The sequence below is a fragment of the Engraulis encrasicolus genome, chromosome 7 (genome assembly GCF_034702125.1).
Source record: "Engraulis encrasicolus isolate BLACKSEA-1 chromosome 7, IST_EnEncr_1.0, whole genome shotgun sequence".
Taxonomy (NCBI): Eukaryota; Metazoa; Chordata; class Actinopteri; order Clupeiformes; family Engraulidae; genus Engraulis; species Engraulis encrasicolus.
This window is the reverse complement of record NC_085863.1, coordinates 9106114-9131451: the sequence shown is the minus strand read 5'-3', so window position 1 is coordinate 9131451 and position 25338 is coordinate 9106114. Positions and strand designations below refer to the sequence as shown.

Below are 25338 nucleotides of genomic sequence, written 5' to 3'. Positions count from 1 at the left end.
TGGATGAGCAAGACAGTACAGAACAGAGGGAGAGGCAGAGAAAGACTGAGGGAGGGAGGGAGGGAGGGGGAAGCTACACAGAATGTGTGTGTATACTATGCAAACATGTGTGTAGTACGTAATGCCCGTGTGTGCGTGTGTGTGCGTGTGTATGTATGCATGTCCGTCGATCCATTTGTGTGTGTGTGTGTGAGAAACACAGAGAGCCGGAGTCCTCAGGGGGTTAAAGTGCCGTGCGCTGCGCTGGCCTAATGCCTCGGCAGTGTCTGTCTTCCTGTGGGCTGCAGTGCATAGTAAACTGACACCAGCCTCATGGGCACTGGACGGAAATAGAGCCAGCCAGCAGCTGAGCAGCGCAGCGCTGTGCTGTGCTGTCCTTTGCAGTACAGTGCAGTGCAGTGCGGGGCAGGACGCCGGCCGGCAACGTTTGTGTTCACTGTACATACGGCCGCTCCTCTGATAGCGTAACCGCTGAGTTTTCACTGCAAACACGCCTCCGGGCTCTGGCTACAACCAGGCTAACCGGGTGACGGTAGGGGCCGGGGGGCATTGAGTCTTCACAACTGCTGTGTGTGTGCCGACTATGAGGGTGTGTTGACAGTACGGCTGCTATCGAGGACTGGATCAGGCCAAAGACGTAACCAGAGCGCGGCAGAGGCAGACAGACAGACAGGCAAGCAGTCAGACAGACAGACAGACAAGCAGTCAGACAGACAGACAAGCAGTCAGACAGACAGACAGACAAGCAGTCAGACAGACAGACAGACAAGCAGTCAGAGAGACAGACAGGCTGACGGAGAGACAGACAGACAAGCAGTCAGACAGACAGACAGACAAGCAGTCAGAGAGACAGACAGGCTGACGGAGAGACAGACAGGCAGGCCAGCAGGTTGGCAGGCGCTCACTGACAAAGACTTAACTAATCAGATGTCCACTTCCTGTTCTCAAGCAGACACGTGCACATCTGCGAGTCAAACACACACACATACACACGCACCAGAGCTCTCCAAGACAGTGATGCAAGATTTGGTTAGGCAGAGACAGCCCACACATATCCAGCACACAGGCAAGCAACACACACACACACACACACACACACACACACACGCACACACGCACACACGCACACACACGCACACACACGCACACACACGCACACACACGCACACACACACACACACACACACACACACACATAAGCCTGTCACGATATACGATAAGTCAATAAATCGGACGATAACTTTTTACAAGAACGATCACTTTTCTGGCCCCGATAAGTAACGATAAGTTATTTGCGTGGTGTTTTGTTTTCCCTCTCTCTCTTTCTCTACCGTAGCTGTAAGACTACTGATGGCGCGTTATAGGCCAACGCAGTGCAATGACGCTTAAATGTTGGTGTAATTTTAAGTTTCAGTGCAGTTCTGGTTGGAAAAAAGTGCATTGATCTGGCTACTTGCGTCTTTGAAATAGAACGCTGGTGTTCCCGCGCGTCGCTTATAAGCCTTGACAAAGAGTCAGCGCTGGAGACTAGGAGCGCAATATTCTTCCAGTCTCAGTCAGCGCATCTGCAACGTTCCTCAGAGAGGGGGAATGAACAGCTCCAACACGGAGGCAAATGTTCATTTTGAAACATGCGCAGCAACCCAATATCCACGACGAAGACGTGTTTGTGCAAACATGACATAGTGGTACCGTCGCGACAAACTTGCTCTGAGGCTGTTATTTTAAACCTCGCAGAGTTTCCACTATTATTTCAATGCGCCTCCTACCCCGACGTTCGTTGTCTGTTCTTTTTGTGATTTTCGCTATATTTCTTGTTTATTTAGAACTAACAATATGAATAGGCAGTGTGCAAGCAAATCATGAAGATAAGATTTGTGGATTTAAATCTGTCACGCAGGAGAATGTGAACGGTTGAGCGCGCTACAGGGGAAACATAGGCATGGCGACTCATAACTCATAAGAATCAATGTATGGGCGTTCATAAAGGACTTTAAAGTGCGCAGAATTGCAACTTGTTCCAGTCAAGGGTATCGGAGAGAGAGAGAGAGAGAGAGAGAGAGAGAGAGAGAGAGAGAGAGAGAGAGAGAGAGAGAGAGCTGCCTGCACCTGGAACTTGTGTATCTGTTCATGCTCTTTTGCTTTTCGCTGATGTTGAAATGCCTTTAACAGGGCTGATTTGGGTTTTGACTGACAATTAGCTAGTAACAACGTGCATTTGTTTGAAATAAGCTGTCTAAGTAATAATTTGTGAATTAACAATACCCCACCAGTAGGTTATTTTACATCACACCATGGATAGGCCTATAAGCCATTCAGTGTGCTTGAGAAAGATAAATAACAGAAAATGTTAAAGAAAGACTACATAACTTACCCTAATAATAAATACAAAAAAGCCTATTTAGAGCCTATTGTGCTCCCCGCCGTGATGCTTTAAAAATGTGAAGGGGTGTAGTCACATTTTTATTGCATTTTTGCGTCATTATATTGTTTGACACATTTCTTCTTGGAGCAGGCGTCAATCTTAATTATTTGAACCTCTGAGTCTGCTGCCCCAAATGTTAAATTCAATGTTTCAAGAAGGAGGCCGCACCTTGCATAGCAGTGTTTTTTATTGCACATTATATTGTTTGAAAATGGCGAGAGAGACAATATTATCGATTATCGCAATAATTTCTTGTTATCGTTATCGTCTGGCAAAAATTGTTATCGTGACAGGCCTACACACACACACACACACACACACACACACACACACGCACACACGCACACACACACGCGCACACACACGCACACACAGTAATGGACCTCGTTAGCTGCACCCTGGCTTTTCTCCTCTGACTCAGTAATGGACTGACACCCACCACCAGTCACAGCTGAAACAGGGATGTAACGGGGCGAGGAGAGGAGAGGAGAGGAGAGGAGGAGCAGGAGAGGAGAGGAGAGGAGAGAAGAGGGGGGGGGAGGGGAGGGGAGGGGAGGGGAGAAGAGAGGAGAAGAGAGGAGAGGAGAGGAGAGGAGGAGCAGGAGAGGAGAGGAGAGGAGAGAAGAGACAGTATGACGGCACCCCGGGGCCAATGGGGCCGAGGGCGAAAGGCAACATAACGAAAGTGAAATGAGAGAGCAGGGAGACGGAAAGCACCAGAGTGTTGCCTCTCAAATGTCTTGTTATCCCCCTTCCCATCAAGACACGTGACTATTCCCTCCCCAAGTCATTTCCAGTGGGGACTTCATCCATATATCAACCAAAGTGAAACTGAAATCTGAGCTTCCTGGAAATAAAATAAAAAATTGAAACACCTAAATAAGGCATGTGGTGGTGGACAGGGCGAGAGAGGCCCAAGTTAGTTTCTGGGTTTCCCCACTTCCTACTTGAGGTTGAGAGTGTGAAATCCGAGTCTACAAGTAGTTTTGAAAGCCCATAAATATTGCATAAAGTTTCCCTGGCCGCACGTTTATGATGACACAGCACTAGGGCTGTCTTCGCACATCTGCAAGTCATCTCGCTAGTCAGCTAGCAACCCTTACATTTTCAAACATTAGACTAAGCAGATAAAAGTTTTGTGGTCATTGACAGCGGTGTGTTATTGTACTCACACGTCTGTTAATAAACATGATGAGAACGACGAATGTAGTGGAGTGCCACTAAAGTGAGCAACGAGTTCTAAAGAATAAAGACGAGCCATGTCATGAATATTGCAGAAACTTTCTCCCGCCAATTACAAAACAGACACAGAGCTGGTTGCAACAGCTTTGCGTTATCCCGCTTACTACAAGGCTACCCGTAAAGAATAAAAAACATGTCATATGAGCTGTCAATATTACGTTAAGTTTCTCTAACCGCAAACTCTGACACACACTCCAGCGTTGGGTCTAATAGTAGGCTACCATTATTGCTGTGCATGCACTTCCTCACGTGAACCCCGGACAATTGGTGCCTTCTTGGCAGCCTCCAGAGCTGGTGTCTGAATGTGAGAATGTTTATTAGAAAGCACTTAAAGAGTAAACTGTATAGTTGTGATATTGTGCTAAATAAATACATTTTGATTGGTTGATTTTGACAAGGCGACAGACAGGGCTGGATTTGCACATGTCATACAGACAACTCATGTAATAGGCTAACAACACAGAGCTGGATTTGCAACATAGATATGCCGCCTGCCCGTCTACCACTGAGGGTCAGTCATCTGCCTGCCGTGGTGCTTTACGAGCAGCACTATTAGTGCTGAGGGCTTGATAATCTGAAGACGTCTGACTCTGGACGCACGGCTGTGATGTTGTTTCAGCTCTGCTCTGGATCAACTACACGGGGCTGTACATCAAAGCAGCTTGACAGGAGAAGTGCTTGTAAAAGCTTTTCGACGTGCAATTTCAAGGGTCGATTCTCACATGCCTACATACAGTACACACAAACGCTCTTACTCACTCGCTCTCACACACACAGACACACACACACGTTTCATGTTTGCTCAGCACTAACTCCAAAAATGTCTTTACCTTTTCATTCGAAGCAAAAAAATGCTTGCTTTCAATATTGACATTTCCTTTAAGTATTTCATGTATGAGTGGGGTAAAGGTGTGTGTGTGTGTGTGTGTGTGTGTGTGTGTGTGTGTGTGTGTGTGTGTGTGTGTGTGTGTGTGTGTGTGTGTGTGTGCATGTGCATGTGTGTAAATAAGGCTTTGGGCTAACGCTTTGAATGAATTTCAGGGCATTGTAACTAATTCTGTCAATCTACTGGAAACAATTGGCATAAACATGATGTACTTCAATTTTAAAAAGTTCCACGTCTCAATAAAGGACAATACTCTGTGACAATGTGGAGTGGAGTGGCACAGCCCAGCTTATGTAATCATTAGCCAACTTCTGCTTTGCAGATGGTTGGCTTTCAACGCCAGCGGGTCTTTGTTCCAATAACAGAGGGAGGCGAAGGGGGTTAAAAAAAAAAAAAAAAGGTTCCAGAGAGGAAGGATATTTGGCGATGTTCAGGATCAGGGATTTCTAACCTGCGATACGCAACACTAACATCTGACCGGCTAGAATGACATCACAGCTTGGCACAGCTGCCTAGGAGGGTATCTGAAAGGCATTCTTTGGAACTTGGAAGTCTCCTCATTATGAAGCAGCGTGTGGGCTGCCAGTGCCCAAAAATGTGTTGTTCAGGGCTGTAAAATTAACCTTTTTCATCACTAGCCAAATTGAATAGTAGATGCAAACATGCACTCACTACCAGTCACAGTGGCTAGTAAGGTTTCTTTTCTACCACCAGCCAAACAGAATTTTCGCCAGGCCAGTTGGTTACTTTAGAACCCCGTTGTTGTTGATGTATACTTGAGGGGGATTATTCACAGAACTTGAATTTCCCCTTACAAGACCAAAAAAAGAAAAAGAAGGAAAGAAAACAAAAAAAGAAATGATTGTGCTGTTCTGGCATGAGGACAATCACGGTGACGCCGATGATGACTCCCGCCTCAACGAGAAGCCACGTTGACAAAGCAGCTGTTGTCACCGCTTTGCCATATGCGTACAAATCATCCGCAGTGTGTGTGTGTGTGTGTGTGTGTGTGTGTGTGTGTGTGTGCACGAGAGAGAGAGAAGTGAGTGAGTGAGTGAGTGAGTGAGTGAGTGAGTGAGTGAGTGAGTGAGTGAGTGACAGAGAGAGAGAGACAGAGAGAGACAGTCAGGACCGCTATGCGCCAAAATGAAACCGTCTGATTCCAAGCTGCGGGACACGGCCTGCCAAAAAACTGGTGGAACAACTCTTCAGTAGTGCATATTGTAAACAAACTAAACACCAGTAGGCCTACTCTTATTTTCAGTTACTCACAAGGTCATCAGGGCAATCTCAACACACCAGCATCAGGGCTACAACTTGTGAAAGAAGCATAAACTAATAGAAGGAATTTCTGTGCGTTTTTTTGTGAGTACTAAAAACAAGTGGACCATGGACATGTTTTAACATCCAGAAAAGATGGGACTTCCAGCAATATCTGGCAAGCAGGTGACAATATAACCTCTGGGGAAGGATGGGGGATAAAATGTTTACACACAAACTTATGTACTGAACAGGAACTTCCTGGATCATCTGGATGTCACACTGAACTCTTAAATGAGACTTGGGGTATTGAAAATATCTAAACTTCGGTCCACTCTTTGTGCTTGAGGCCTCACGATGCAAGGCAAGACGTCATTGGCGATAAAATAGAAGTTTAATTCAACATCTAGAATAAGCACAATTCAAAGGTCATTCTCTCACTTACAATCAGCATGTTGAATGGGTAAAGACCCCCAGAAGTTGTTGTGCCTAGAGACTGACAACGGAAAATGTAATCGTTTTCTCTACGGAGGTGGGGCGTCAGCGAAGCACAAGGCCACAAGCACAAGTCGAAGTTGGGAGGTTAGATGTTGAAATGGACCCTTGGTCTGGCTGACGACCAGAGGCTGGGTCAACAGGGCTCTAGCCATCAAATGTCAGACAGATCCACAACCAATCACTTTTCATTGGGGGACCTGGGGGACTTTCAACTGAGAGACTAATTCAGTTCTAATTCTGATGTGGAAATGAGATGGTGTTAATCTCTGGACCTTAATAAGAGGCCAAACTCCTTTTCATTAGAGTCACATGTCAAGGTGAGAACTTAAGTCGCAAAAACTGAAGAGGGAAGTCTCTCCATAGAAGGAGATGAATATAAAATTCTGCTGTAGTGTCACAGCAGGTGACATTCAGTTTCACCAAATGTTCAGCACAGGCCAAAAGTTTGGATACACCTGTTCATTCAATGTGATCTACTTATTTTCAATGCTACTTACAGCACATTGTAGATTCTCGCAGAGGGCATCAAAACTGTGCATGAGCAGATAAAGAATTGTGTGCTTCATTATGTGCTTGTCCAACAGTGATGTCAGCTGTCTATCCACCTGACTTCAACACACAACACACCTGATGGTCTCACATGCTTAAACACGCAGTAAAAACACCTAGTCAAGTCAATCTTTAAATTCAAGACATTTAAAACCTAGTTTTTGATGCCCTTCGCGAGAATCTACAAGGAACTGTAAATAGCCACAGAATTAAAGAGAATGCATTGAATTAGAAGGTGTGTCCTGAAGCATTTGGCCAGTGCTGCATTTCTGTAACTGGATGAGCTGGAGAAGGAAGTGCAGGCCAGGCCAGGGCAGGGGTGAGTTTCTCAAAAGAGAAGTTGTTAGCCTGTTAGCAACTTCGGTAGTTGCCAATGGGAAAATGCATTGAAAACAGCAAAGTAGCTAATGTAGTAAGCAACTTTGGTTTTGAGAAATTCACCCCAGGCCAGGCCAGGCCAGGCAGGGCAGAGCAGAGCAGGGCAGGGCAGGGCAGGGCAGGGCAGAGCAGGCAGGCAGGCTAGTCAGCAGACTCAAGCAGATTATTAACTAGAGCTAACCCTGGCCACATCCAGGACAGCAGAGTAGAGCACAGCATGGATGCCACTTGGACAGGAAACGTGCACGCGTATTAAGCTCCAGGAACTCTGCCCAGAGGTGCCCACTGAACAAGCAGGAGAAGATGAGCCCAGAGAGAGCAGAGCTGAGTAGCTTTGGTAAAGACTGGAGGAAACACTAAGAGGAAACACGAAGAGAACGGCTTGACAATGAAAGATGTTCGCTTGGTATGATACAGTAAACTTGACAAAGTACATTATATGATACAGTAAACTTGCCTTGCATGAGAACAGATATAAGTGTGGTTTTCTTTCTTGATTTCTTTTTCAGATACAGCCTATAAAACCCTTTTTTTTAGTGTGAGCGTGCCCACGTTTGCAACTTGTTTCAGGACTGAGAAAGACATTCAAGCCTTTCAGCATCCTTTTAGAGGTTAATCAAGGCAACGTCCAAACATTTTGAGTTTTGGAAGATGAATTAGAAAGCCTTTATTAGAACATGTCAAGAACAAAGCCAACATGTTTCAACATACCTAGCTCATATTTTACACACACTCCCACACCCTCACTATGAAATCCTATCCATGCATTAACCGGAACTGGAAGATGCAGTCTGCAGTGGACTTTGGAAGACCAAGGTCCTCTCTTGAGCAGGGAGGGAAAAAAAAGAATACAATGCCGCCATGATCTCTCCTGTCCTATCACAGCCCAAGCCTGCTGCTCCGGACTCTCTGGAGACATACAAGATGGGAGATGGCGAAAGAGCCCAGTACGCTACGCTACGCTACACTACACTACACTACGCTACACATGATGCAACAGAGGACAGGAAGAGAGGGAAAGAATCTCTCTCCGTTGGGACAGAAGTGGGAAGAATGACAAGAGTTTGGAAAGAAAGTAGTGGAGACATGGGAGAAAAGAAGAGATTGTGTGTGTGTGTGTGTGTGCGTGTGATGACAGAGGGACAGAGAGTAAGAGATGGGGCTGAAAAGTAGGGGAGAGAGCAAGCTTGTATCCTATATACACACAGGGAGAGTGTGTGTATGTGTGTGTGTGTGTGTGTGTGTGTGTATGTGTGTGTGTGCATGTGTGTGTGTGCATGTGTGTGTACATATACGCACAGGGAGAGCGGCTATTTGGACAGGTGCCACTCAACACACACAGACAATGGAGAGAGCAGAGCAGCACTGCAACACCACACTCATGTTTGCCTGAATTTCCTGTGAACTCTGCCTGTGTGTGTGTGTGTGTGTGTGTGTGTGTGTGTGTGTGTGTGTGTGTGTGTGTGTGTGTGTGTGTGTGTGTGTGTGTGTGTGTGTGTGTGTGTGTGTGTGTGTGTGTGTGTGTGTGTGTGTGTGTGTAGCTGAGGTACCACATCTGTGCAGAAAGAGCAACAGATCTCTTGTTTTGACAAGTAACAAGTTGGTGAAACACAGGGTCGTGTGTGTGTGTGTGTGTGTGTGTGTGTGTGTGTGTGTGTGTGTGTGTGTGTGTGTGTGTGTGTGTGTGTGTGTGTGTGTGTGTGTGTGTGTGTGTGTGTGTGTGTGTGTGTGTGTTGTTTTTAAATAGGAACCATGTTGAGGGAAAAGGCGATCAAGTTCATAGTTTCCATTCCGTTACAGCAACATGGGCAGATCCCCCATTAACGAGGATATCAGCCGACTACAACAATCACAGACCTTCACAAAAGGAAGGTCAATAGGCCGAGAGTGTGAGTACAGGGCTGGGCGGGTGCTGCCGAAACAAACACACAATACCTTACGGTGCTAAACTCACACAACCAGACAGGCACCAACAAACACACAGGCATGCACTCACGCACACAGACAGACACACGCACCCACTGGCACTCACTCACACACACAGACACACGCATACACACAGACACACGCATACACGCATACACACAGACACACGCATACACACAGACACACGCACAGATACATAGATAGACACATGCACAGAGACACATAGACACACTCACACAGACAGACAGACAGACAGACACAAATACACACGCACACAGACACACGCACACAGACACACGCATGTGAAGACACAGACACACATGCAAAGGCAAAGACACACAAACACCTGCAGGCACACACTCGAACTGGCAAACAAAAACCCCACTTCATGTTTTTCCACACATCCATTCATCTATCCGTTCGCTCCACTTCTTCAAAAGCATCCCGATGTTTTCTCAACCTAGACACAAAATGGGGCAAATGCAAACCCAACCAACAGACCCCCCCACCTCCTCCAATCTCCTGTCAAACATCACACACAGCACAGGGCCGTTGACAGCTTACGCTGGGCTCAGGACAAAGTCATATGAAAGGACCCCCTACCCAAATACATACAATGTATAAGGGGGACCCAATTCCTGGGCCCGGGACAACATACCCCTTTGTACCCCCTATCGGCAGGCCTGATCACACACATGCACTATACTATATATAGACATGGAGCAAGAGAGCGTGTGGCTAGTGGCCACGTCTAAGGAACATAAAGAAACACAGCTTATCTCCTTCCTTCCTCCTTTTGGAGGTATAGGCCAACTTCCACATCTTACGGCCTCTTATGGAGTCCTATGACCCCCAACTGAGCATGAATCCACGGAGAGCCTCTGGATGGGAAAATATGAATATCAACGTGGAAATATCATTAGTGGAAATATGGATATCAAAGGCTAAGGGGCCTGGTATACCCATCAACTAGCCTTAGCCTATTGCCTGAGACTAGTCATTTCCAGATTAATTGCCTGAGATTAGTCATTTCCAGATTAATTGCCTGAGATTAGTCATTTCCAGATTAATTGCCTGAGATTAGTCATTTCCAGATTAATTGCCTGAGATTAGTCATTTCCAGATTAATTGCCTGAGATTAGTCATTTCCAGTGGGGAAAATGTATGATTTGTAGAAACAAAAAGGTGCAATGTGTGTGTGAAATGAACAGCTTTTCTTTATTCTGTGACATCCAAACAGTCAGAATAGAGTGACAATGAGAAACGCTTCAACCAGTCTGGGTGCTGCAGTGGGACTAAGGCACGAACCAACAAACAACATAAAAAAGGCACCACCACGACTGGCCATCATTTTCATTATTGGAAGCAGGGCAGGCCCAAAATCACTAGCCTGGGCGAATAGCTGACTGCTGACTCCGTCAATCAGTCTGGCAAAAGCCATGAGGAATCCGTCTCAGTGGACGATGGGAGATGGTCTGATCTTACTCTATCATTTAAATTAATTGAAGTACCAAACTGAAATTAAAACCCATATTGTGCTTTATTAGCATGCCTGTTACGGTATAGCGTCGCAAAAGCATACAAATAACAAAACGAAAGTGTGAATATAGTTACCTTAACCAATCAGTAACGGAGCTCGCGGGTCTACGTCACCACTCTCGATTGTTTGCTGATTGGCGAAACACTGAGAGAACCAAGCTCGAGGCTTTTGCCAGACGATGTGCGGAGCCAAAATCTTTGGGTGGAGTACAGAGGATGGCGTCGCGAGGCTACCAAAATCCCACAATTAACAAAAAATGATGGGAAGCCCAGGTGCTGAGGGGTCTCTCATTTTCTTGCTTATTTGAGATAAAAGAAAAAACTGGTGACATCATAATCACGCGCCGTCCGCCGCACCCACCACTAGCATGACCACGCTGCAATCGACCTTTGACCTGTACTCTCTCCCACTCACTAATGTATGCCATATTAGTCATCTCTGGCGGGAAACTGTACAGCATAAATATTGTCATCAAGAAGAGAAATGTGTATTGTGTGTTTAAAGTATAAACAGTTTTCTTTGCGCTCTGTGACGTCCAAACAGTCAGAAGTTGGCGGGCGGTGGTGCCATCGTAATCACATGCAGCCTGACACGCCAATTACTAGTAGTAGCGCCACACTGTAGCTGACCTTTCCCCTCCCCTATTTACTCCTTGCATCTTTCAGTGGACGTAGCCGGGGCAGTGACAAGTACGTCACAAGGTCACCCACTCTTCAGTCATGACCCAATCATGCCCCAGAGATGAAAGGACGGAGAAGAAATATAACACACGCGTGATGCGCCCACACACAGGGACGCTGACAGCTTTGAGTGGGCCCAGGACAAAGTTGTGTGAAAGGGCCCCCCTACCCAATACATACAATGTAATGAGGACCCAAAATATGCAGCCCCTCCTCACTCCCGGAGCCAGGGACAACTGACCCCTTTGTCTTCCCTGTCGGGCTTCCATACGCACACACCCTCTCAGAATGTCCCAAGTCGAACCTTCACAATGAATGAGCCAGACTCACTACACTGCCTCACTGCCTCACTGCCAACCTCAGAGTGCCAGAGTGGGTGATGAATGACTCGTACGTCTCACCACCCACAGATCACAGTCACTACGCTACGCTACACTACACTACAGAGTAGACTTATCTATCCTGAGTGAGTCAATGACTTCAAGTCACTAATGACGGAAACAGACAAATCACCCATCTCAATTGAGACTTAGACCCACTTCCCACTTCCTGAGACTGATTCTCAAAGGACGCACAGTGCGCACAGCTGAGCAGTCCAACGGACAGGGAAGTGAACCTCTCAGAGTGAGAAATACAACAGAGTGGTCAGGAATGCAGGTGAGCTTCGCAGCCCATCCGTTCCTCATCCGCGGGTCAGAGTTCTCACTCAGGCATTAAGTCTTTACAGTTAACCGGCCCCTGGCAAGCATACACAAACACACACGCATGAAGACGAGCACGCACGCACACACGCACACACACGAGCACATACACACGCACACACAAGCACGCACGCACGCGCACACACACACACACACGCACGCACGCACATACACACACACGCATGCAGACGAGCGCGTACACGCACACACAAGCACGCACGCACGCGCACACACACACACACACGCACGCACGCACATACACACACACGCATGCAGACGAGCGCGTACACGCACATGCAAGCACACACGCACAGGCACACACACAAATACACGCGGACGTGCACACACATAGACACACACATATCTCCTCCCCACCTTAGGCATCAGGGTTTCCCATGCCCATTTCCAGGGATTCATAGACAGCACCAAAATGTTTGAGGGCTAAACGTTATCTGCTCTGATCCATTACCTAACCCTGATCCAAAGGACTGTGTCTACCTAACATACTTAAGGGTGGATAGATGCATCTAGCCAGCCTCGAAGTTCCGCAACGATTTTGCTATTTTATACAATTAATAGTTATTTTGAACTGGTGGGAAAATGTCACTTGTACCGAGACACACAGCACCGAGATTTTCAGCTTAAAGCTTTACATGTTCGTCTAAACATTTGTCTTGGTTTAACAGCTCATTCGTAGATTTTTTTTTTGAGGAATGCAAAACCTTTAATTAGCTGAACTTCATTCTTTAATTCCCCCCGAGGGGAGGGCGGGACTAGAACAGAGTTTTCAAGAAATAAGCCTACTAAACACTCTGGTCTGCCAGAAACTTCACAACTTTTACATCAGGGTTTTAGAACATTCTCAGCAGGCAACATACAAGATGCCAGACTTTCACTCTCATTTAAGGTTCCTGTTTTTTCTTTTTCCACAAGTCGCCATACTGCAATACTGAACAGAGACAAAACACCCAATTATAATTGCCATTGTGTGTTAACTGTTCCTTCCCGGCGCACGTCCAACATGGCCATCTTTTTCACAGGCCCAAACATGCGCTTCCAGAAACACAAGAACTGACACACACACTTGCAAACACACAGAGAAACAGACATGCAAACAGAGACACGCACACACAGACAGACAGAAAAAGACACACACACGCACACACAGACAGACAGAAAAAGACACACATACACGGAAAGACAGACATGCTCACAAACACACCATGTGCACAGACACGCAGACACGCAAACACACACACACACGCAAACACACACACACACACACACACACACACACACACACACACACACACACACACACACACACACACACACACACACACACACACACACACACACACACACACACTACACCTCAGGAACTGAGACTTCCCCATCCGTCAGTGCAGTGAGTGTATCAGTGAGGCCCTGGCCTGGCCCCACCCTGAGGGCTCGTGCGGCGGGCGGCAGCAGCGTCTGTTTCCTGGCCGATGTGGCCCCCAGCTCTTTGTGGCGGCATTTATCTCAGGGTGCCACTTAGCCAACACACACTCGCGCACACACACACACACACCAATACATTCACACACGCATGCAGGCAGGCACACACGCGCACTCACACACACACGCCAATACATTCACACACACTCAAAGGCAGGCACACACACGCACTTGTCTTCCAAAGCCAAACACATGAGCCTGCACACACACACACACACACACACACAAAAAGGATAGAGGAACAGGATGTCACCTCAGAGTGACTTGGAGGACCCCTCACCTCACATATGACTCACCGGACAGACACACACAACACACTTGCATTTCCCGAAAAATATTACAAACGCACACACTCAACAACACACACACGCTAACACACAAGAGATTCACACACCCACACACAGGAATTGGATATATACAGCACAGAGAGCATTGTTATGCACCAATATAAACAGGACAGCTAAAAATAATCTCCCTGGTTAACGAGTGCGAGTAGTTCTAGGGAAGAAGAAGATGCAGCCAATTGAGTTAGCGTGGCTACTTCTGAGCAGGGCTCTCAGGGTGTGGCGGGCCGCATGGTTCAATGGGGCCTGTTCAAAGTGGGACAGGACATCAGCACACGCCACACTCAAGAAGCCGTGCGAAGACCTCCGAGTCAAACCATGTTGTTCTTTTTTGCTTTCTTTCTCACTAGGGATGCAAATTATCGATTAATTTATTAATCATTTAGTTGGTAGCCTTATCGATCGACTTATGATAAATTGATAAGCGGCGTTTTCCCCCCGAAATCTCAATGTTTCTCGGGAAAAAAACTACTAAATCTAAAATTTTTAATTAAAAATTGAGATTGAGATGAATTTTATTTCAAAGATTTAATCCAAAGGTGATTTAAATATTCCCCTATATTCACACCCCTCTTCACACACACTTTTCACATGCCAATTTCACCTGGGTCTCTTTTCAGCTGAGTTGTCGATTCATTTCGATTAATATTTTTTAATCGATTAAAGTCGATTGATCGATTAATCATTTGCATCCCTATTGCTCACTAATAGTATAAAAATATCCTAAACCAGAGTGCCTTGGTTGTCCTGTTGATTTTCGATGCTCAACATGACCCAAAACAGCTGCAAGAGCTCTGTGTTTCTGATGAGAAGGATGAAGGATGCAGGCAGTACTTCACATCACAGTTTCTCAAACACAAGCTCATGTGCGTTGTGCATTGTTGTGGAACAGAGTACTGGGCAGGGAATATTAATGCACTCATTATTCTTTCTGGACAGCGGAAAACTCGCATGAACAAGCGCAAAGACAAACTACCTGTGAGGTGACGAGACCGAGAGGGGAGGATTCAGATAAACGAGAAGCAGAGAGAGAAGAGGAGCAAAGGTGAGACAAAGGAGAGAAGGGGGTAGGTTTGTAGTGACAAGAAGGAGAGAGAGAGAGAGAGACAGAGAGAGAGAGAGAGAGAGAGAGAGAGAGAGAGAGAGAGAGAGAGAGAGAGAGAGAGAGAGAAACAGAAACTAGCTTTGGGTTCACCAGGTGAAAGCTGAAATCAAAAGAAAGGACACAAAGCAAAGTGAAAAGAGAAAGTAACCGGCTGTAGATGGCTTATAGAAAGAAAAGTGAAAAGAAAAAGAGAAAGTAAACTGTTTAAGGGGGGGAAGGGGCCAGAAAAAAACAAGACCGTTCACTACAGAACATGACAGATGAGAGCAGAGATAAGGAGAAGGAGGTAGAGACAGAAACAGAAAACAAATTAGAGTGACACCTTCAATATCGACAGTCATCCAAAGAGTTTAATTGTAAGCAACTGACTGGACCTCTACTGGGAGCTTGATGGATAGAACTGAGATGGTTCCTCAGGAGAGAGTTCCTCATCTGAAGAACTTCCATCTGCCATCTGGTTGATGTAACAGGGAAAACCAATTACACCTGCTAACAACTAAACTCTTTGGATAACACTTACATAGATGAATGAGAATCTTCACAACAATAAGAGCAGGGGGGAAAAAAAACGAGAGAAGTGTGCAATGGAAAGTGGATTTGTTTGTTTGTTTGTTTACATTTACGGCCAAATATGCAACTGTGGCTATTTCATGGCCAGTACAGGTAATAGAATTCGCCTCAAATTAAAAATCTACAATGATATAAATAATTGAATAAATAGATTAAATAAGTTTGGTCACATCAATACATTTTAAAAAGTTCAAAACCTTTAAAGGTGGGACCTTATTAAAAATTCCAAAAATAGTGTCTTCTTTAAAAAACTGTTGTCTTTTCCTTGTGATAGCAGGGCAAGTTAGAATATGCTTCAATGGAAAGTGGAAGAGATGAAGAGATTAGAAGAGGGAGGGAGGGTAAGAGACCGAAAGAGAAAGAGAGCGAAAGCCAAGAGAAGTCGAGTAGTAGAGCAGTCACGCACTCATTTTCAAGAGTGGGTGCGCATGTTGATTTTTTTTTTCTTTTTTAGCAGGTGTGAGACAATAGTGTCAGACGGTCAGTCTGCACACTGCACTTGTGCTCCAAAAATAAACTTAATTTAATTAAAAAAACATAACACATTTCGGTCTCCGTTGGAGGCCAATTTCAGGTGGTTTAGTAACTAACCCAGCTAAGCTTACCCTGAGGGAGTTGCAGGTTTATCGTTGAATCAAACAAGTTCCACTCGTTCAGAGTTAACACGAAAAGAGATTAAGCCTGCTTTCTGGAATTACCCCTCTGGAACTTACTCAAGAATATGCTTTATTTTATTATTATTTTTAAAGGGACACTGTGTGAGATTTTTAGTTGTTCATTTCCAGAATTCATGCTGCCCACTCACTAATGTTACCTTTTTCATGAATACTTACCACCACCATCAAATTCTAAGTATTCATTATGACTGGAAAAATGGCACTTTTCATACATGGAAAGGGGGATCTTCTCCATGGTCCGTCATATTGAATTTCCTAAAATAGCCATTTTTAGCTCCAAAATGACTGTAATTGGACCACACTAGTTAATATTTGTTTATTACTTAGCAAACGTTCGTGTAAATATCAAATTTGGCAATAGGGAGCCTAGTTTCAATGAGCAGCATAGTTGCAGTACCTCTTTTGACCATTTCTTGCACAGTGTCCCTTTAAACGTTCTTGGCCTTGGCTAAGGCACTGTACTGTTACACAGAGACCGGGGTTCGATTCCAGCTCAAGGACGTTTCCTGATCCTACCTCATCCTCTCTCCTGACATTTCCTGTCCTCTCTCTACTATTCTGTCACATAATAAAGGCACAATAATATAATTTAAAAAAACATCTTATGTTTTTATTCAGAGAGAGAGAGAGAGAGAGAGAGAGAGAGAGAGAGAGAGAGAGAGAGAGAGAGAGAGAGAGAGAGAGAGAGAGAACAATTGACAGAGCTGTTAAAACCTTGGGTCGAACTTGACCCGAACCCAGGTCCATGGATTCATGGTAAGGTACCCTAGCCCCCTGAGCCCCGATGCCCCCATATGCATGTGTATTTTTTAACTAGATAAAGTTCATGTTTGGAGCACAGGTGCAGTGTGCACACCCCCCCGTGTGATCGCGCCCCTCCCTCACCTCTGCTGATCCTCTGCTTCTCTCCCGACAGGATTCCGGGGGTGTCGATGATGCTGATGCTGTCCAGAACGGGGTTGGGCATCTGGGCGCACACAAACCTGGCAACACAACGCAACACACACACACACAAACACACACGCGTACGTACACAAACACACACACACACACACACACACATACACAAAACAAGAGCAAAAGGTTATGAGGTTACATGGACAAAAAACAGCTGTGGGGAGAATGTTGCATTTTCGTTGTCATGGTAATGCAAACAGTGCTTGCACACACACGCATGTGTACGCAAAGCATGCGCGTTCCAACCCAACAGCACTGCGACTACTGTGAGGTTCTACAGAAAAAAAGACATTTAAATCAATAAAACATATTCATCCTCGTCATAACCAATGGCTCATGCCAAGGGACTCACACCAGAGGATGACTGGCCAGTCAAGACACTTGTTGTTTTGTTTTTGTTTTCGTTCGGGCCTTCCCTGTAGTGACAAACCCAAAGCCTGACTCTTCCTAACTGCGCCGCCCAAAGAACCTCAGCAGGGCCCACGAGACAGGACAATAAGCAGAGAGAGAGAGAGAGAGAGAGAGAGAGAGAGAGAGAGAGAGAGAGAGCGAGAGCGAGAGAGAGAGAGAGAGAGAGAGAGAGAAACAGAGAGACAGAGACACAGAGAGACAGAGAGACAGAGAGACAGAGAGAGAGAGAGAGAGAGAGAGAGAGAGAGAGAGAGAGAGAGAGAGAGACAGAGAGAGAGAGAGGTTCACCAAGCCCCTGAAATAGCAACCTTATTGTTTTTGGACCACGTCCAGCACATAAGTAAGAAAACCATACGCTGCACTTTGGCCCAAAGTCAGCACAGGCAAGGCCGACAAGACACGCACACAGGCCTGAGTAAGACACAGAGTGTGTGCACACAGATTGTTGTTTTCCCTGCAAACATATCTTTTCACATTCTAAGTGTGTGCCGACATAATAAGCAGAAACAATGCGTGATTGTGCCCCGCTAGAATAGTGAGCGTGTGTGTGTGCGTGTGTGTACGTACGCGGCACACACTTCCAAATATGGACCATGGACTGGCAGACGGCGTGATCTTCCCACCTTCGCTAGCGTTTGAAAGTGAGGTTGTGCAAGACGGACCGGTGGGCCGCACTTAAGGAGCCGTCCTCTGCTGGGGCCCAACACTTATCGTTATCGCTCCCAAAAAGCCTTCTTCTCACCTTTTTTCCATGCAGAGAGCCATGTGGTTGAGGCTTATCTGTGGCAGGCCGGGCCGGGGTGCACATAACTCAACCCTTCTCGTAATGGCACCCTGCATCCCAGGGCAGTACAAATTATCTTTTTCCCCCTCCTCCTCCTCCTGGCTGGCTGGCTTCAGCAGAGTGCTTGCAGGCTGAGGTCATACGAAAACAAGACAGGCACCCCCTCAGGCCCCTCACCCCCTCTTTCAGCAAAACCCTGGCCCTGCACCCTTCAATCACTCATCCTTCCAGATTTCCTGTCATTTTTGCCTTAAACTCCCCGTCCCCCTCTCCCCTCCTCCATCCAACTCTTCCCATCTCTATCTCTCTACCTCGTCTCATGTTGTCACTCTTGCCCTCCCACCTACCCATCTTCAATCCTCCTGCCCAGCTCGGTCTCTCTCTCTCTCTCACACACACACACACACACACACACACACACACACACACACACACACACACACACACACACACACACACACACACACACACACACACACACACACACACACACACACACACACACACTCAGTCAGTTTTTCCACATTTGCACCGGCCTAGTGCATTCTTCCCGTTCTTGACTGTGCCTGCCAGCCCAGAGCAGAGCTCTCCCTCAATGTTTAGTTTTTTTCTCCTTGCCTGACCATCTTGCCAATACACCAAAACAGGCCTGAGAAAAGCAAACAGACAGAGGAGCCGTAGGCAGAGCCATGATTCAGACCCCGTCCATTATACCCACATATACAGTATTTCATATGAAACTGCACAATGTGGTCTTCACAACTATGGTTGTTTCAATTTGTAAAGCGACTTTGAGTGTCACGAAAAGCGCTATATAAGGCCTATTTATTATTATTATCATCATGATCATGAAATATCGCTGACCCCCTATCCACCTTGACCAATGGGAAACACTTATAGACAGCACAGGCAGAAGGCAGAGCGGGGACAGGATTGAGATCCGCTTCTCTGTCTCATATCCAGCGGGTTTCATTTCGTACAGTATTTGGTATGAAATAGTACAATATTGCCTTTACAATCATGAGTCTAGCCCATCATCAGTGTTCCCAAAATCATGAGTCATGACACGACTCTGATATCGGCCAACCCCCCATTGACCTCCACTAACAGATGTTCTGTGGGAAACACTAGACGGCACAAACAGGGGGGGGGAGTAGGGCCAGGAGGATAGACAAACAGACAGACAGACCCCCCCTCCCTCCATCTTATAGCCAGAGGGCAGTAGAAGTTCCTCCAAGAACACTGCAGACACCCCCCACCCCCCCCCCAGCTAACCTGATGACGCTAGAGGTGAAAAACAGTGTTAGGTCTAAATAAAAAGAATATCTGTCAATACAGTCAAGCCGTGTGCGGTGTAAAATCTTCTCATCTTTCATTTGTCTGATTTGTCCTGTCGACATCAGCACATCTAGAGGCTGCCTCTTTATTGCTGAATTTTGAACATTTTGAACACTACACTCCAGACCGCCCTGTAGCCCATACACAGAGGGTAGTAAGTCACTAGGAGTCCTCCCAAGAACACTCCACTCACTCCAGCCTGTCAAACACACACCGCTGGTGCCTGGAGCGGTTCTCTGGGAGCTCACACGAAGAGGGGAGAGAGAGAGAGAGAGAGAGAGAGAGAGAGAGAGAGAGAGAGAGAGGTATTTATGGCGGCCAGGTCAGTCAGTTCCAGGTTAGTTAATATGTAGGAGGAGAAAGTGTGTGTGTCAGTGTGTGAGTGTCAGTGTGCGTGCGTGTGAGAGTGTGTGTGCGTGTCAGTGTGTGTGTTGGAGTTTATGTGAGCAAGTCTGTGTGAGTGTATCAGAGTGTATAAGTGTGTGTGTGCGTGTGTACATGCAAGAGTGTGTGTGTGTGTGTGTGTGTGTGTGTGTGTGTGTGTGTGTGTGTGTGTGTGTGTGTGTGTGTGTGTGAGTGTGTGTGCATGCAAGTGTGTGTGTGTGTGAGAGAGAGAGAAAGAAAGAGGAGAAGGCGTAGGGAGGGATCTGAGGGCAAATACCCTTGACACATCACCCCAGTCACCTTCAGTTCACCTGATCACTGCCTGCCTGCCTGGCTAGCTAGCGGGCATGCACACCTGGCTAAGACAGAAGGAAAGAAAGAAAGAAATAACAGGCAGTACCCAACCGTGACTTGTCTTGTGAGTAATAAAGCCACAATAAGGGTCCCTCTTTCTTACCACACAGCAGATTTAAAGGAAATACTCTGGCGCTAAAAAGCAAAAGCCCCACAAGAAATTCTTGCAGACGACACTTATTGTAGGTGTTTGTGTGTGAGAGAGAGAGACAGGGGGAGAGAGAGAGAGAGAGAGAGAGAGATAGGCAGAGCGAGAGGCAAAGAGCCAGAGAGCCACAAAGAGGTCATTTGCCTGCAATTATATGGAAGTGCTGAGCAAGAGCCCTGATTTATCGAAGTGTGGTGGCACAGTGCGAATCCTTAAAAAAAAACTGCCTGTTGTTTTCTCTCAGCACTGGACACATGACCACAAAAAAACTCCAGAGTCTGCACCATAAACCAATGGCCATTTCAAAAAACGACTTATTTTTTTCCTTTTTCATATAGAGTTCTGCTTCAAAGGCTGGACGTGACACTTTCCCTCTTTGAGGGAGGAGCAACTTGGTTGGCAACAATAACTTACTTCTTGTGTCATGCACTATGCTCAAAAGGACAAGTGTGTAAAAAAGGGCTTGGCCCTGGTCTGACACCATTACACCGATTCATACAGCTCAACTCCAAGTAATCCTTCCCAAGCTTTTTTTTCCCGCCTAACTGTACAGCAAATCTGCATTCCGTCTCCCAAAAAAGAGCCGTCTAGTCTGTCTGCCACAGCCACCGCCACCGTCACCCACACAAAAACCTGATCAAGTTTTTTAATACAGCCCTTGCAGAAGAACAGTGGCCATTCACGGGGCAAGCCTCGACACGGTTTGCTGGAGCCAAACACTGATCTTTGTGTGATTCGGTCGGTCTCCACTTGGTGGAATATGATCAGCCGGTTGGAAGATTTCATCTCTACTGGTTCGGGCCTGTGCAATGCAGGAGAGAGGTCGCGTCCAGCCATGAGCATGAGCTAGGCCTATATTCTGGCTCAGGCTTGAGAGTCAAAGAAAATCCTGAGCCTGAATCTTTGACATCTTCATCTGAAATAACAAAAACCTAATAACTATATTGCTTTTTTGCAAACAACTTCTGTCACTGACTGTGAGCCCTGCTGGCTAGAGCTTGAGTGAGTCGCTTGCCTGCATGTGCAAAAGATAATGACGGATTGACTCAGATGGCTGTGACAGTTAAGACAATGGGCACAAGAATGCTCACGGTCATGTGCTGGGGAGAACTGTTACTTAGAATGAACTGAGTGTCAGGCATGCACACAGAATGTGTAAACATACATACATGCAGGTAAACAACAGTCACATGTGTGCATGCCATTGGTGAAATATCTCAGTGTTTCCCATACATTGAGGAAACTATGGCGGCCCGCCATAGTTTAAATTTGGCCGCCATAGTTTCCGAAAATGTAAAAAAAAAAAATTATTATTATTTTTTTTTTTTTTACTTTTTTTTTTTTTTATTTTTTACGATTTCCGTGTTTGTTAAAAGCGATTTCAATTACGATTTCCTTCGCATTTTCCTCCTGGAGTAAATACATCCTATAGAGAAAACCACAAGTGCTTGAAAGAGAGAGGGATCAAAAGCCTTGTCAAGTTGTTGTAGTTAACTTGTGTTTGGGAGCAATAAAAAAAAAAACCTTCCGAGAAGGGACAGTTGGGATGAGTTTGCTAACACTCCCCAGGCTTTGTTTTACAGTTGTAATGAGTTAGGTGACAGACCTTCATTGACAAGGCAGAGGAGACATCGGGCTGCATAGGCCTATAGAAATGGATGTGTTATGAATGTGAATATAGACATAAATGTGTAATATGTTGTTCAGCCCTTTTAATGGGAGGAATTTTGAAAAACTGGCCCTGTGACCAGCACCCCTCATGTAGAATGTGTGTGTGGGGAAAAGGCATAGCCTACCCTCTTAGACCCTTTTTGTTTATGCGTTAACAATTTCACAGCAATCTTAAATTCTTGTCTCTGCTCCTATTTTGCATGTGTATTCTGCATGTGTATTATGTAGCCTTATTTCTCAAAATATAAATGGCTGAAATGTAGGCGTAGGCCTATAGTTTCTCCATGCGCCAATGTCATACTGTACTCATTGTTGTGCCATTTTGCATTTACACTGCGTGAATACCCCCCCCCCCCCCCCCCAAAAAAAAGGCCTGTGAAAAGACCCCCCCCCCCCCCCCCCCCAAAAAAAGGCCCGTGAAAAGGACCCCCCCCCGGACAAAAATGCCCCCATAGTTTCCAAAATTTCTGTGGGAAACACTGTATCTGATTTCCGTGTTGACTTGTCGACTGGAGCCATAGGGGCTGTTACACTTTACACCTTTTTAGAAAGAGAAAGCAAGCCTGTCACACTGGCACAAATGGCGAAATAGGCCTAGCCTAGTTATAGGCCTACGGTATGGTTAAACCATAAACTGAGGACAGAGCAAGGGTCTTCAGAACTCGGGCTGTTTCTATTGCCAAGGCCATGTTTCTAGGAGAGGCAGCATGAATGCCAAGTTGCCAACTTTCCTTCGAGGCAGGCTGTCAAATGTCAACTTGGGTCACACTGAAGGAATAGCAGCTTCAGAACAGGGAATACCCCAAAATACATCTTCTGTGAGGGTCATTGGAAACAAAAAATGAAAAATATAGAATACCACACAAGACGCACTGTCACTATCCCCCATGGCATGCAATGAAACTTCAACTCAGCACAACTCATATCATGTCAATGTCATCTTGGACAGTGGACAGTGGGACGCCTCCACTGGGCGTCAACCCCAACCCCGTCTTTCATTCATACTCATAATGCATAGCGTTACTCTCTCCCCGAAAAATGTTATACATCTGTGGAAATGCGTAGTTCTTTTAATATATCACCACCTTTGTCAATTACATATGGAATGCCATTCACGTTCCTGTCGTAAATTGCTAATGAAAGCATATTTCAGGCAAATGCCTATTTTACTATCGTTTGTAGCTAGCGAGCTAGGCTAACCAACTTAGCCTGACAGCTATCTGCACCTAGTGTTGCAGAACATTGTGATGCACTCTTTGGTAGCTAGCGGTTTTTGACTGACACTACACAGATACATGGGGTGGAAACAAAGGGGGAAATTAAAATAGACTTACCTGTTCAGGAAGGCGTTTCCAAAGGCATTTAATTTTCTAAAAGGCTTTTTTGGATCAACAACTAGTGCATTCCCTGGCACCAGTCCCTCTTGCTCCCCGTACATAACCGCAATAAAGGAATCTGTGGTCGGTTCGGGGCCTATCCTCATACCAGGGAAATCTTGCTCCATAAGATGCCTGATGAATGTCGTTTTGCCCGTGGAGTACTGGCCGACCAAAAGCACCATAGGCTTGTTGTCAAAATCAGCATCTTCTAAAGCTGGCGAGTGAAAGTCGTGAAAACGGTATGCGTCTTCTAAAGGGAAGAGTTTGGTTTTGTAGAGTCGTTTGAGCCCATCCGAGACTGTCTGAAATAGTTCGGGATCTTTTTTCTTCCCATCCTTATTTGACCAGCTGAACATGGTGACTAAATATTCACTGTCTAGACGCCCCTCTCGCTGAAACTACAATGCTTTCTGAATTCTGCTATCGCAAATAACCTGTTTGGGACAAACGATTTAGCAACTGTTCGTTTCGCTCAAAATAGGGGATCTGCTAACGTCTGCCAGTTACCCCGTCTCTGGAGCTCGCGAAGTTAAATTGCCAGCGTGGTAGGCTGATTGGCTGGCAAAAGGACATGAATTGAATTCCCTTAGCTTGAATGAAAGAAAAGACGGCGGCTAAGTAAAGCAGTAAAACGAAAGCGGCGTTAGCTTCCAGACTGTCCTCTGTCAGTTGGACTTCGCGCTAGGAGCTGCTCCCACCTTGTCCCGAGTTCGGGGAGTGAGAATGTATCGTACCGCTACCGCTTGCAGCAAATTTCTGCTTGGGTGTATCAGCAGTGGAGTAACCGGAAAGGCCTGTCAAAATAAAAGCATTTAAACATTCCGATGAAGCAGCAGCATACTATCACTTTCACAATGTGGGAAAAAACCCCACTCGACGTGAATATTAATTGCTGGCAATTTTACAAAATATGATCCGTTCCCAGTATTTTGAAGTAGATGCTAAAACAAATCCATCTGCAAACGGTCACCATGCATAGCAGACCACTGTTTTCCAACACTGGGATCGTGACCCCATTTCGGGTCGCCTGAAATGTCTGAAAGTGTGTGGGGGAAAAAAGAATACTGATAAATATTACTAATTAATATAACTGAACAATATTCTCTTTGAAACGCCATTTACAATCTTAGACTGCCATAAATATGTAGGCCTATCTATAGGTTTAATACCCTACAACTCTTGTTTTAATTTGTATTGTGAAAAAAATGTGTATGGGGTCCCAGAAATTTGGGATGTCAAAATGGGGTCCCATGCCAAAAAATATTGGAAAGCACTGCAATAGACAGAACCAAGAGCTTAATCTTATTCTAGAGCTTTAATGACATATTTCACAATGTATGTGCACACTCATCTGCTCTGATCTAGCCTATTTTAATCTCCAAGAATTAGTGATAGCCCAAATGCCTGCAGGAACACTCCAAAACTTTAAGTTGTCAGATCAGACCATCCAAACCAGCCTTTTGGAGGTACAACGATGGCGATATTTTAGGAAGAATGGGAAACAAGATACAGTAGCCCACATTGTGGAATTTACAGCGCTGTGAGTTGTGTAATCAATGCTAAATGATGGCAATAGTCACACTCATGTGAACTGATTGAAGAGGGGCAAAGAAAAGGGAAATGCAATCAAG

At 45.7% G+C, this 25338-nt stretch overlaps 1 protein-coding gene across 1 annotated transcript in view; it reads right to left on the bottom strand.

Moving 5' to 3' along the window:
- Positions 1-24458, bottom strand: part of ehd1b (EH-domain containing 1b) — a 42576-nt gene extending 18118 nt beyond the window's left edge. Inside the window, exons 1-2 of the mRNA XM_063202803.1 lie at positions 23663-24458; positions 17167-17264 (exon numbers count right to left, since the gene is read on the bottom strand). Coding sequence (XP_063058873.1) covers positions 17167-17264; positions 23663-24063 — 499 coding nt within the window. The 5' untranslated portion in view covers positions 24064-24458. The remainder of the gene's footprint in view (positions 1-17166; positions 17265-23662) is intronic.
- Between the last annotated feature and the right edge of the window lie 880 nt (positions 24459-25338).